Below are 12,130 nucleotides of genomic sequence, written 5' to 3'. Positions count from 1 at the left end.
TGGGTATACATATAGAAAATTATTAATTGGGAAAGAGACTGCGTTATTTGGTAGTGGAGAACGTTTCAGCTGCCAAGAACTGCAGGTGATATTCTTCACAGCACTGTAGGATTTGCTATTTCAGGTGAGCCATATTGACTCACCTGAAACGGCTCAATATTTCTCACTTGAAATGACGAATCCTACAGTTCTGTGAAGAAGAATCATTTTCTTCAGCATGTTCATGATGACTGTATTAAACCTTTAACCATGTGCATCCAGCAGAATGGTGGCCACATAGAATACATTATGTGAAGCACTTTTTTGAAAACTTTGACATTGCTTAAAGGTGTTCTCCAGGAATTAAATTAAAAAAATTGTTGGCTATTTGGCTCAGTGTTCTGAAGTAACTTGTCTTCCTGTGTGATTAGGACAGGTTTTGTGTGTACAGCGGCCATTTTATTTTTCCTGATGATTGCTCTCTAGACAAAATGAGCCATTCTAACTAATGAAAGAGGTTTGGGAATACATTTATAATAAAGTAATATTTAAGTATTTTCATTTTCTTAATTCCTGTAGAACCCTTTAACTCATATAAACAGGTAAAGATAGGTCAAAACTAACACTTTCAGTGGGTTTCTTAGTGAATTCTAGCCAAGACTGACATATCACAGGACCCCCTTCCCATTGAAAAATCTGAGCTGAATTCAATATGGCGGTGGCTGAAAACATTTTCTCCGTCAAATAATGCAGCCTCTCTCCTAAATAATACTTTTACACATTTAAAGTCAATTTTCTACAAATTAAACTAGTTAAAAGGGTGTCTCACCAGGTAGATGGAAATGTTTAGTTGCAGTTATTGCTCCCCATGATGGTCACACTAGATACTGAAAGCAATGATTCATACTTTTGCCACTGACAGACATGTCATATTGGTTATTTGTATAAACTTTTAGGACTTGTGTGAAAATCTGATGTAGTTTTAGGTCAAATTTATGCAGGAATATAGAAAATTCTAGAGGGTTCACAGACTTTCAAGCACTACTGTAAAGCTGTTAACTTGTGGACAGAGTTATCCTTTGGAGCACCTATCACTTGAAGCCAGCTGTATATATATATGCTTATTTTCCTTATGGGTAATGGACATTTAATGGCCAGAATTATTTTTTTGCATAGCTTAACTTTTTCAATCCAAATATTTAATTTATATTTAAGTAAGTGAGTGGGTGAATGGTTCTGTTTAAGGTTTAAAGGGGTTGTCGGAGATAAATAAAAATCTCGGACAAGCCCCTCAATTGACTAAAATAAAAATCATGTTGTAATAACCTTTTTCTCCAATCTGCCTAATCCTGCTTATTTACAAACAATGGCAGTGACAAGCCAAGCTGATGTATGGTACGTGATCTCTACAGCCGTACACCTACACCTTCATGTCACTGTACACACCTCATTGATGGTGATGAGCATATGTATGGCACATGACCGTTGCAGCCAATCAAGGTCCTAAGCAGTAGATCACTGAAGACAGTGATTGACTGCAGCAGTCATGTGCCATAAACTGGACAGGTGGTGCAGAGAAAAGCGCTGGAGGCAGAGGTTAGTATAACATCATCTATTTTAGCAAATTGGGGGGTTTGTCTGAGATTTTTAATGGATTTGGACAACCCATTTAATGTCTTCTACGGTCATAAAACACGGCTGTGCCAGAACCCCATGTTATTAAATTTGGAATACATGAGGATTATTTTCAACAAAATTGATTCCCACTTTGTCATTTTGTAGGCTGCACTAAATTGCTAGTACCCAAGATGTATAGCATAGTGTGGGGGATTAGCTCTTTTCCGTGGGTTGCAACCACACAATTCTTCACAGACACCAGGTTTTAGGGGCCAAACTGTGCTTTATTGTGGCACACGGCATAAAGAAAAAACATAAAAAAGGAAAGATAAAATACCTTGCCCGTCTGGGCCGTATCTAAACACATAGGTTTCCCTGACTCACCTAAAGCGTAACACAGTTCACAGCTGTGATGAGATGCAGCTTTCCTAGCCCAACCTCCAGCAGCCTCCAGGCTGCTCCCACACTAGTGACTCTTGGGGGATAGTGGTCTCTCAGCCCTCCCGGCTCAGACCACACAGAGCCACTCCAGCCTTCTGTGTGCAAGTCCCCACCCCCTCTCACTCTGAGGATTCCTTTATCCCCAGGTTATTACTGCACCTGGTCTTTCTTCAGACCTGGTGATTCTGGAGAAGACACAGCAAATCCTGCCATATATCTCCCCTAACAACCATGAGGCCTGTCACTGCCTCACAATAGCTATTACCCTTTCTGATGCAATCCCGCTTTTGATTCTGCTTTCCTTGGCTGTATCTCAAGGTCTTGCTAAAATATAATGATGTGCGTGAGAAAATGTGTTTGTGGATGCAAAAATGGTGTTCAGTTTATCAATCAATAGCAAAATGTGCTTCTAGATCATCTAAAAGAACCTTTGGAAAAGCATATCTCAGGGCTAAAGAAGGTACGACTAATCCGTGCACACAAGAGAGAAGGTCTGGTACGAGCGCGTCTCCTTGGAGCCTCCAAAGCAACAGGAGAAGTGCTAACCTTTCTTGATTGCCATTGTGAGTGCCATGAAGGCTGGCTGGAACCATTATTGGAGAGGTATGTTAACATCCAACAATTCAGTATTTCTAATGACTTGGAAGTTAAAGTTATAAGAACTTAATGTGTATCCATACGTGGAGGTCTGACAGCATGGGACCGATTGAGTGAATGGAGTGAAGGTTCATTGATCTCTCAGCTCCATATTTCTCTTTTGGACTGCTGGAGATAGCTGACCAAACGCTCTACTGTAGTCCCATAGTGTTTAATGGAGTGGCAGAGCACCTGAGCGACCATCACTCAGCATGGGACTCTGGGACCCTGTTTTTGTTAGTGTTGGCATCCTGGCGGTCGGACCACAACAGTTCAGACACTTTTCACTTAACTTATGATTGGACAATCGCTGTAATGTAAAGTAAACATATTTAAAGCCTTTAGGTATTGTCCCATTTGAGACATTGATAGCAAATCACTAGGATCGCTAGCGCTCATCTGTTTTTGGAAATCCCATAGCGGTGGCCATGGATGCATAACTGCTCTCTCTTCACTTCGGGGGCCCCGTTCTAAAGATAGGAATGGGCCCCAGAGGTGGGACCCACAGCTGTCTGACATTGATGACTTATCCAAGTGATTTGCCACCATTATCCCCAGATGGGAATACCCCTTTAAGGAGGTTGTAAAAAGATAAGAGACATCCACATCCATCAGTTGATAATTAATTATTTGAACTGTTAACTGTATGGCGATACTTAATCCTGTAAATACTTCTTTTCAACCAGAGGGTATATTGAACTTCCATCTAGATATAATACCTAGATATAATATTGGCATGTATTCTGCTTTCAGCTTGTCAGGACTAGACATTGGGTTTATACATCTTGGTTGAGACAGGGGGTATGTTCTGTCAAATTATATTCTTGATGCTGATTTTGTGGCTTAAGTTGCTGTAGAAAGACTGGTGTACATGTTTTGCAAAAGATCTCTATTTTGGACACTTTTTGCACTTTTCTAGGGGTGTCGCTTTGTAGAAGGGGTGTGGCCTAAAATTGACCATATTGCATCAAAAGTTTGCTGCAAAATATAGTCTAAGCCAATCAAAATATGGCATAAAGTTAGACAAAAGTGTGGCAGGCGCAGCACTATGAAGTGCCTTTTGGACTGTGGCATTAGAAGAATTTTGGTATCTCTGACTTTTAGTCTAACCAGACTGTCTATTACTCTGTAATTCCTCTAGTGCTGTTCATTGGAAACAGTAGGTTTAAAGAGCACACCAAATGCTTAAAATAACTTTAAGTTATTTAAGCACTTTATGATCTCTCTGAGAGGTATATCTGAGGTTAACCAATAGTTCACTTGCTCTACTTGGTTTGCAGTTTGCTCTATACAATTGCTTATGATCTGGTATGAGCAGTTCACATTTGTATGCAATTTGTTTGAATTGTATGATTATATGGTGGTAATTTGTATGGTGGCACTGTAAGTAAAAATAAATAACTGGTTCAGTATACAGTTCTAATCACAATACTAACAATAGGAACATTATATAACTGTTCTAAATACCTTTTTTGGCCTCTCTACTTCCATAAAACACAGCTCTTAGTGGAGTGAATGTTTGTTCAGCTCCTCTCCTCTGGTTTAATAATTTCTAACAGCTCCTGCTAGGGGAATTTCCCATAGGCAGTGTGTGAGGCTGGCTATAATTGGTCAAAACTCCTGCTGTTTGTGTGAGGCTGGCTGTGATTGGTCAAGACTCCTGCCCAGCAACAATCGTTTAACTCTATGCTTTCTGTTGTTTCTGCTGTGTCATTGAGCCTACCTTACATTGTATAATGAATCGTAAAGGCATATTATATTTTAGGAACTGTATTAAGTTTATTGGCAAGTCTAGCTGTATAAACACACAAGCTATATTAGCAACCTAGGGCAGGTCTTTGCTGGCCATCTACACTCCCACCAAAACTACCTATAATTCTATGTTCTTAGTGGTAGGACTTAAACATGAATTTGAGGAATTTTCCATCATGTTCTCAACTCTCAAATGTCTTTTAACACTCTCAAGCAGAACAACTAACTTCTGTATAGGATGTTCCAACTTTAGTGGAGCAGTGTCACAGATGAGATTTGCAGATAACTGGAACCTATAAATAAACGAGTGACTGGCTTGATCCCAAACTAAGGAGCTTATAGGTGAGCCCTATAAAACCCTAAGAGCTCTCCCTGACTGCTATGCACATACAAGGGTCTCGATGGTAGACGATTGCATGCCTACGTACCTAAGCCTGTGTGACACCTGAAAACCCTATAATAGTGAGGGGACACGACCACCGGCTCCCTGCACTTAATACAGAGGGAGTCAGGGTCACCTAGAATCAAGCCAGCAAGCAAACACAATAAAGTAAAAGGACTTATCTGAGCAAACAGCAGTCGCAGCCCCAAGCAGTAAACACTTCATCCAGGAAGTAGTATAAACCACAAAGTGAGGCAGTATGGGAGGGAATATAAAGGAAGACGATTATGTCTAAACAAGTGACATCTGGCAGAAGGAAAGGAGATGAGAAAATGAAACCAAAACAAAGAACATCATACAAGAGGTAGAGAAGAACATCTGCCAGAGCTTCTCGCAGAACTGGCGGTGACAGTACCCCTCCCTTTACGGGTGGACTCCGGACACTCAGAGCCCACTTTCTCAGGATGAGACCTATGGAAAGCCCTGATGAGATGAGACGAGTGGCATTAAGGTCCGCCACTGGGACCCACATCCTCTCCTCAGGACTATAACCCTCCCAATGAACAAGGTACTGAAGAGAACCGCGGATAATGCGAGAATCCACAATCCTAGAGACCTGAAATTAAAGATTACCATCAACAATAATCGGATGAGGAGGCAAAGAGGAGGGTACAGTGGGTTGGGCATAAGGTTTCAATAGGGACTTGTGAAAAAACATTATGGATCTTCCAAGTCTGAGGAAGATCAAGACGAAAGGCAACGGGATTGATGACGGACAAGATCTTGTAAGGCCCAATAAACTTAGGACCCAACTTCCAGGAGGGAACCTTCAGTTTTATATTCTTTGTAGACAACCACACCAGATCACCCACATTCAGGTCCGGACCAGGCACACGTCTCTTATCCACCACAAGCTTATATCTCTCACTCACCCTCTTCAGATTACCCTGAATCTGTTGCCAAATAAAGGACAAAGACGAGGAAAATCTCTCCTCATCAGGTAAACCAGAAGACCCCTCTCCAGAGAATGTCCCAAACTGTGGATGAAAGCCATATGCACCAAAAAATGGTGACTTATCAGAGGACTCCTGGCGACAGTTATTTAAAGCAAACTCAGCAAGGGACCAAAAAAGAATACCAATCCTCCTGATTCTCCTCCACAAAACAGCGCAGATATGTCTCCAGATTCTGATTGACACGTTCGGTATGACCATTCGTCTGTGGGTGAAAAGCAGAAGAGAACGACAACCGAACCCCCAAGCGAGAACAGAATGCCTTCCAGAATCTGGAAACAAATTACATGCCCCTATCACGTAATTTGCGCCAGCGTCTTAGCATTGGGTAACCCAGGAAAGGAAATGAAATGTGCCATTTTGCTAAAACGGTCCACTACCACCAGAATCAAAGTCTTCCCCGAGGAACGAGGCAGGTCCATAATAAAGTCCATGGACAGATGCGTCCAAGGACAGGAAGGAATGGGTAACAGGAGGAAAGAACCCGATGGCCATGAATGAGGGACCTTGGCACGAGCAGAGGTTTCGCAGGCTGCCACAAAACCCTCAACCGTCTTATGAAGAGTCGGCCACCAGAATCTCAGAGCAATGAGATCCACTGTGGCTCTACTCCCTGGGTGCCCAGCAAGGACAGTGCGAGTGGCACAAACAACCTCCCAGGAGGACAAAGATCAGAAGCTTCTGCCTGGGCTGCCTGAACCTCTGCCTCCAAATCAGGATAAAGAGCAGAGACGACAACCCCTTCAGCCAAAATGGGACCCGGGTCTTCAAAGTTCCCCCCTCCCGGAAAACAACGTGACAGGGCATCCGCCTTCACATTTTTAACCCCAGGGCGGAACGTAGCCACAAAATTAAACCTAGAAAAGAACAAAGACCATCTGGCCTGTCTCAGGTTCAGGCGCTTGGCCGATTCCAAGTAGGCCAGATTCTTATGGTCGGTAAACACGGTAATAGGGTGTCTGGCTCCCTCTAACCAATGGCGCCATTCCTCAAAAGCTAATTTGATGGGTAACAACTCCCTATCTCCCACATTGTAATTTCTCTCTGAAGAGGAGAGTTTCCTTGAGAAAAAGGCACACGGTCGCCATTTGGCAGGAGAGGGACCCTGAGACAAGACTGCACCTGCACCTACCTCAGAAGCATCCACCTCAACAATGAAAGGCAGAGAGACATCAGGTTGCACCAAAATGAGAGCGGAAGCAAAACTCTCTTTAATACTAGAAAAGGCTTTAAGCGCATCTACCGACCACAATGAAAAATCCACCCACTTTTTAGTCATATCAGTGAGTGGCTTAACAACAGAGGAATAATTCAAAATTAACTTTCTGTAATAATTGGCAAAACCCAAAAACCGCATCAGCGCCTTCTGATTCTCAGGAAGCTCCCAATCAAGCACAGCGTGGATCTTCTCAGGTTCCATGCGAAAACCAGAAGCGGAGAGAAGAAAAACAAGAAATTGAATTCCGGAACCGCAAACACACATTTTTCCAGTTTAGCGTACTATTTATTCTCTCGCAGAATAAGCAAGACCTGGCATAGGTGGTCCCGATGAGTCTTGAAATCAGGAGAAAAAAATCAAAATGGCATCTAGATACACCAGTACAAATTTCCCCATTAAATGATAAAAAATGCTGTTCACAAAATGTTGGAAGATGGCCGGAGCATTCATCAAACTAAAGGGCATAACCAAAGTTTCGAAATGACCCTCAGGGGTATTGAAGGCCGTCTTCCATTCGTCCCCTTGCCTGATCCTGACTAGGTTGTATGCCCCTCTTAAATCCAACTTAGAAAAAACTTTAGCCCCAACAATCTGGTTAAACAGGTCTGGGATCAGAGGAAGCGGATATGGGTCACGAATCGTGATACAGTTCAGCTCCCTGAAATCCAGACAAGGTCTTAAAGAAGCATCTTTTTTCTTAACAAAAAAAAAACTGCGGCAACAGGTGACTTCAAGGGTCGAATGTGTCCCTTTCTAAGTCTCTCAGAGATATAAGTACGCATAGTGACCCTTTCAGGTTGGGAGAGATTGTATAGACGTGATTTTGGCAGCTTGGTGCCTGGGATGAGATTAATAGGGCAGTCGTACTCCCAGTGAGGGGGCAACTCCTGGACACCACTCTCGGAAAACACATCCGAAAATTCAGAGAGAAAAGATGGCACACTCTTGGTAGAAACCTCTGAAAGAGATGTCGTGAGGCAATTCTCTCTGCAAAAGTCACTCCAACCATTTATTTGCCTTGCTTGCCAATCAATGGTGGGATTATGTTTAGTGAGCCAGGGTAGCCCCAACACTAGAGGAGTAGATAATCCATTTAAGACGAAACACTACATATCCTCAACATGAGCGTCACCCACAGTCAAACGACTATTGTGAACTATGCCCTTTAACGATCTTTGAGAAAGTGGAGCAGGATCGATAGCAAAAACAGGTATATCCTTTTCCAAAGTGCATACCTGGAAACCATGCGTTGTTGCAAATTGATTATCAATGAGATTGACAGCTGCTCCACTATCTACAAAAATCTCACAAACAATGTTCTTGCTGTCTAGCACCACCCTGGCAGGTAGGAGAAAACGGGAACTACAAGCAAACGGCAAACCTTCAATTTCCGCATCAAGCTTGCCAATAGTAGCAAATGGAAAGTTTTTAGAGGTTTATAATAGTCAGGGGACACGACCACCGGCTCCCTGCACTTAATACGGAGGGAGCCAGGGTCACCTAGAATCAAGCCAGCAAGCAAACACAATAAAGTAAAAGGACTTATCTGAGCAAACAGCAGTCGCAGCCTCCAGCAGTGAACACTTCATCCAGGAAGTAGTATAAACCGCAAAGTGAGGCAGTATGGGAGGGAATATAAAGGAAAATGATTATGTCTAAATAAGTGACACCTGGCAAAAGGAAAGGAGATGAGAAAGTGAAACCAAAACAAAGAACATCATACAAGAGGTAGAGAAGAACGTCTGCCAGAGCTTCTCGCAGAGCTGGCGGTGACAAGTAGTGAGACATTTTCTTTTTTTTTTGTCAAGTTTTGAGTCTCCTACTTGTAACAACACTCTTCTTACTAGTCTGTCTTCATCCTTTTGAACTTCTAGAACTTCGGCCAATTTCCATTGACTTCTAGGTAAATATTCTACTTTTACTAACACTACTTCACCAACTTGCACATTTCTTCTGGGTGTTTGCCATTTACCTCTTCGCATCTGATTGGCTAATTACTCTTTTCTCCATCTATTCCCAAACTGATCTGATAGCTATTGAACTCTTCGCATCTCCTTTTAGCATATAAATCCTCTTTGGTGAACTTGCCAGGTGGTGGCTGTATGTAATCAGACTTAAGGTGAAGTAGATGGTTGGGAATTAAAGGGTCCAAACTTGTTGGATCGTTGATGTTATCAACTGTAAGTGGACGACTGTTAACAATAGACATTGCTTCCTAGAGCACCTAAGTGAAGCATCATCTATTCTTCCGGCGTTCTTTTTCAACACTGAACTTAACACATTTCTTACAGTTTTGATTTGTCTTTCCCAAACGCCTTCTGTATGGCTTGCATGTGGAGCATTCATGTGAAAATCACACTGTTTCTCTAACAGATACTTTATCGATCTCCTTTAAAGCTTTCTTCAATTCATTCTTTGCTCCGACAAAATTAGATCCTTGGTCAAATCTAAGCTCTCTGACAGTACCTGTAATGGCTATGAAATATCTCAAGGCGTTGATGAATGCATCAGTTGACGTATCTTCGAATATTTCCAGGTGAATTGCCCTGGAGCTTAGACATGTAAATATTAGTCCATATCTCTTGTACTCCTTGCGGTTTTGTTTGGTGATGAATGGGCCAAAACAATCCATTCTGCTATAAAGAAATGGTGATGATGGGTTTACACGATCTGCCGGTAAATCTGCCATTCTTTGTTCTTCGGTAGGTCTATGTCCCTTTCTGCAGAATACACATTTACTTATATACTTTGCTATAACTTTGCTTCCTTTCACAATCCAGTAACCACCTTCTCTCAAACAGCTTTGGGTAAAACTTCTTCCTTGATGCAAGGATTTGTTGTGGTAGTGATCAATAATCAATCTTGTGAAGGTAGAATTTTTGGGTAGAATTGCTGGATGCTTTACTCTGCTAGGTGACAATGCATTTTCCAGTCTCCCTCCCACCTTCAGTATACCATCCTGCAGAACAAGATTAAGATTGTAAAATGGGTGGATCTTTGGAAGCTAACTTGTTTTGGAAGCTAACCTTCTTGACTAAGTCTCATCAACTCTTCACTGTAGAATCTCTGTTGAATGAGTCTTATGACTGTTTCTTCAGCTTTCATTCTTTCTTCTACATTCACCAATTCCTTCTTTCTGATACCCTTTGCCACACGTTGAATTCGAGCTACTATGTTTATGACTGTATTCCATTTTGAACATGTGGCTAGTCTTCCAAGTATGTCATCTTGACACTTGGCAGCAGTGCTCAATGTTTGTACAACTTTAACTTCTGGATCACCCATAGACAATTCTATTCAACCTTTACTCGGCGTGATTTCCATTTCCGAAAGAAACTCTGGGCCTGTGAACCAGTTTTAATTTTTCAATTCTGTTACATTCCCTCTTGAAGCATGATCTGCTGGGTTATTCTTTGTGTCAATGTGATGGCAATGTTCTGGATTTGTTATTTCCTGAATTTTCTCAACTCTGTTGGCGACAAAGATATGGAATCTTCGAGCTTCATTGTTTATGTGTCCTAGGACAACTTATGAGTCTGTCCAAAAATATTCTTCATCTATTTTCAATTCCAATTCTTCTCTCAAAAACTTGATTACTGATCCTGGAACTACAGCTGCTGTCAGTTCAAGTCTTGGTATTGTCTGAATACTGGTAGGTGCAACTCTGGCCTTCCCCATACCCAAGGCACAGTGTATCTTTTCTTCTATCACTCTGATGTAGGAGCACTGACTATAACCATAACTACTAGCATCTGAAAAGTTATGAAGTTCTATTTTCTGGTACTTTTCGAAATCATGAGGTACAAAACATCTGGGTATCCAAACTTCTCTCAAGTTTTGCAAGTCTCTTATCTAACTCTCCCACCTTGGCCTCAAATTTTCAGGTATGGGCTCGTCCCATCCCAACTTCTGTCTGCATAATTCTTGTAGTATTTATTTTGCTCTGAGGATTACTGGGGCCAAGAATCCCAATGGATCATATATAGAAGCCACTGCGCAAAGAATGGTGAGTCTAATTGCAACTTTCTCTTCAATAGATACTTCAAAGAAGAACTTGTCATTCTCTACATTACATCCCAATCCAAGTACTTTCTGAACTGGAAGATGATGATAACTGAGATCTACATTCTTTATTGTTGTTGCACGTTCAGAGTCACTGACAGATTCCAGTACCTCTCTGTTGTTTGATATGAATTTGTGAAGGTGCAGGTTTCCTTTTGCGCATAACTCTTGGCTTTCTTTCACTAGTTTGATTGCAGATTCTGTGGACTCTAGACTTATAAGACCATCATCTACATAAAAGTATTTCTTCAGGAAATTTGCTGCTGATGGGCAATCCTTTTCATTCTGGTTGGCCAGGTACATCATACCATAAATGGCACAACCTGGAGACGATGCTGCTCCAAACAAGTGTACTTTTCATTCTGTATTCTGCTGGCTCTGAATCTGTATCTCCGCCCTCCCACCATAGAAACCTCAGGAAGTCTCTATATTTATTCTTCACATGAAACTGGTGGAACATTTTTTCAACGTCACACATGACTGCTATGGGATACTTTATGAATCTACAGAGTACTGCAGGCAGAGTGTTTGTAAGATCTGGTCCTTTTTAGTAGATGATCATTCAATCTGGTTTATTTTAATGGTAAACGCCTTGATGTGGGATCTACCACACTTCTCCTTCTTTAGGCTGATTATTAACTTTCTCTGCATGTCCTTCTTCAAGGATGCCTTCCGTGAATTTCAAATAATCATTTTCCAGTTTGGGATCTCTTACCATCCTTTTCTTCAAACATTTCAATCTTGCTAGGGCAAGATTTCTGTTATTTGGCAGACGAGATTGTTCTCTAAAAGGTAAGGGCATTTAAAGGTGACCTTGTTGATTCTGCTGAATACTTTCTTCTAGAGTGTGTACGAACTTTATGTCTTCTTGGGATACACTCTTTTCTTTAGAACTTATGTCAGCAGTCGGATGGAAGGATCGTGATTACTTTTGCTGGACTTACAGTTGGTAACTCTTGGACAGATGTTCGATGACACAATCCTGTCACCTGTCTTGAGTTTGCGATCTGCTGTTTTCCTCCAACAACA

At 41.7% G+C, this 12,130-nt stretch overlaps 1 protein-coding gene across 1 annotated transcript in view; it reads left to right on the top strand.

The window, feature by feature from the left end:
- The window catches only part of GALNT12 (polypeptide N-acetylgalactosaminyltransferase 12), a 43,707-nt gene that overhangs the window by 12,355 nt on the left and 19,222 nt on the right, over positions 1-12,130 (top strand). The window contains exon 4 of the mRNA XM_044294404.1: positions 2,451-2,640. Coding sequence (XP_044150339.1) covers positions 2,451-2,640 — 190 coding nt within the window. The remainder of the gene's footprint in view (positions 1-2,450; positions 2,641-12,130) is intronic.

Source organism: Bufo gargarizans, chromosome 5, assembly GCF_014858855.1.
Source record: "Bufo gargarizans isolate SCDJY-AF-19 chromosome 5, ASM1485885v1, whole genome shotgun sequence".
NCBI lineage: Eukaryota > Metazoa > Chordata > Amphibia > Anura > Bufonidae > Bufo > Bufo gargarizans.
Note: the sequence above shows the minus strand (reverse complement) of the source record. Positions and strands in the feature narration are given on the sequence as shown.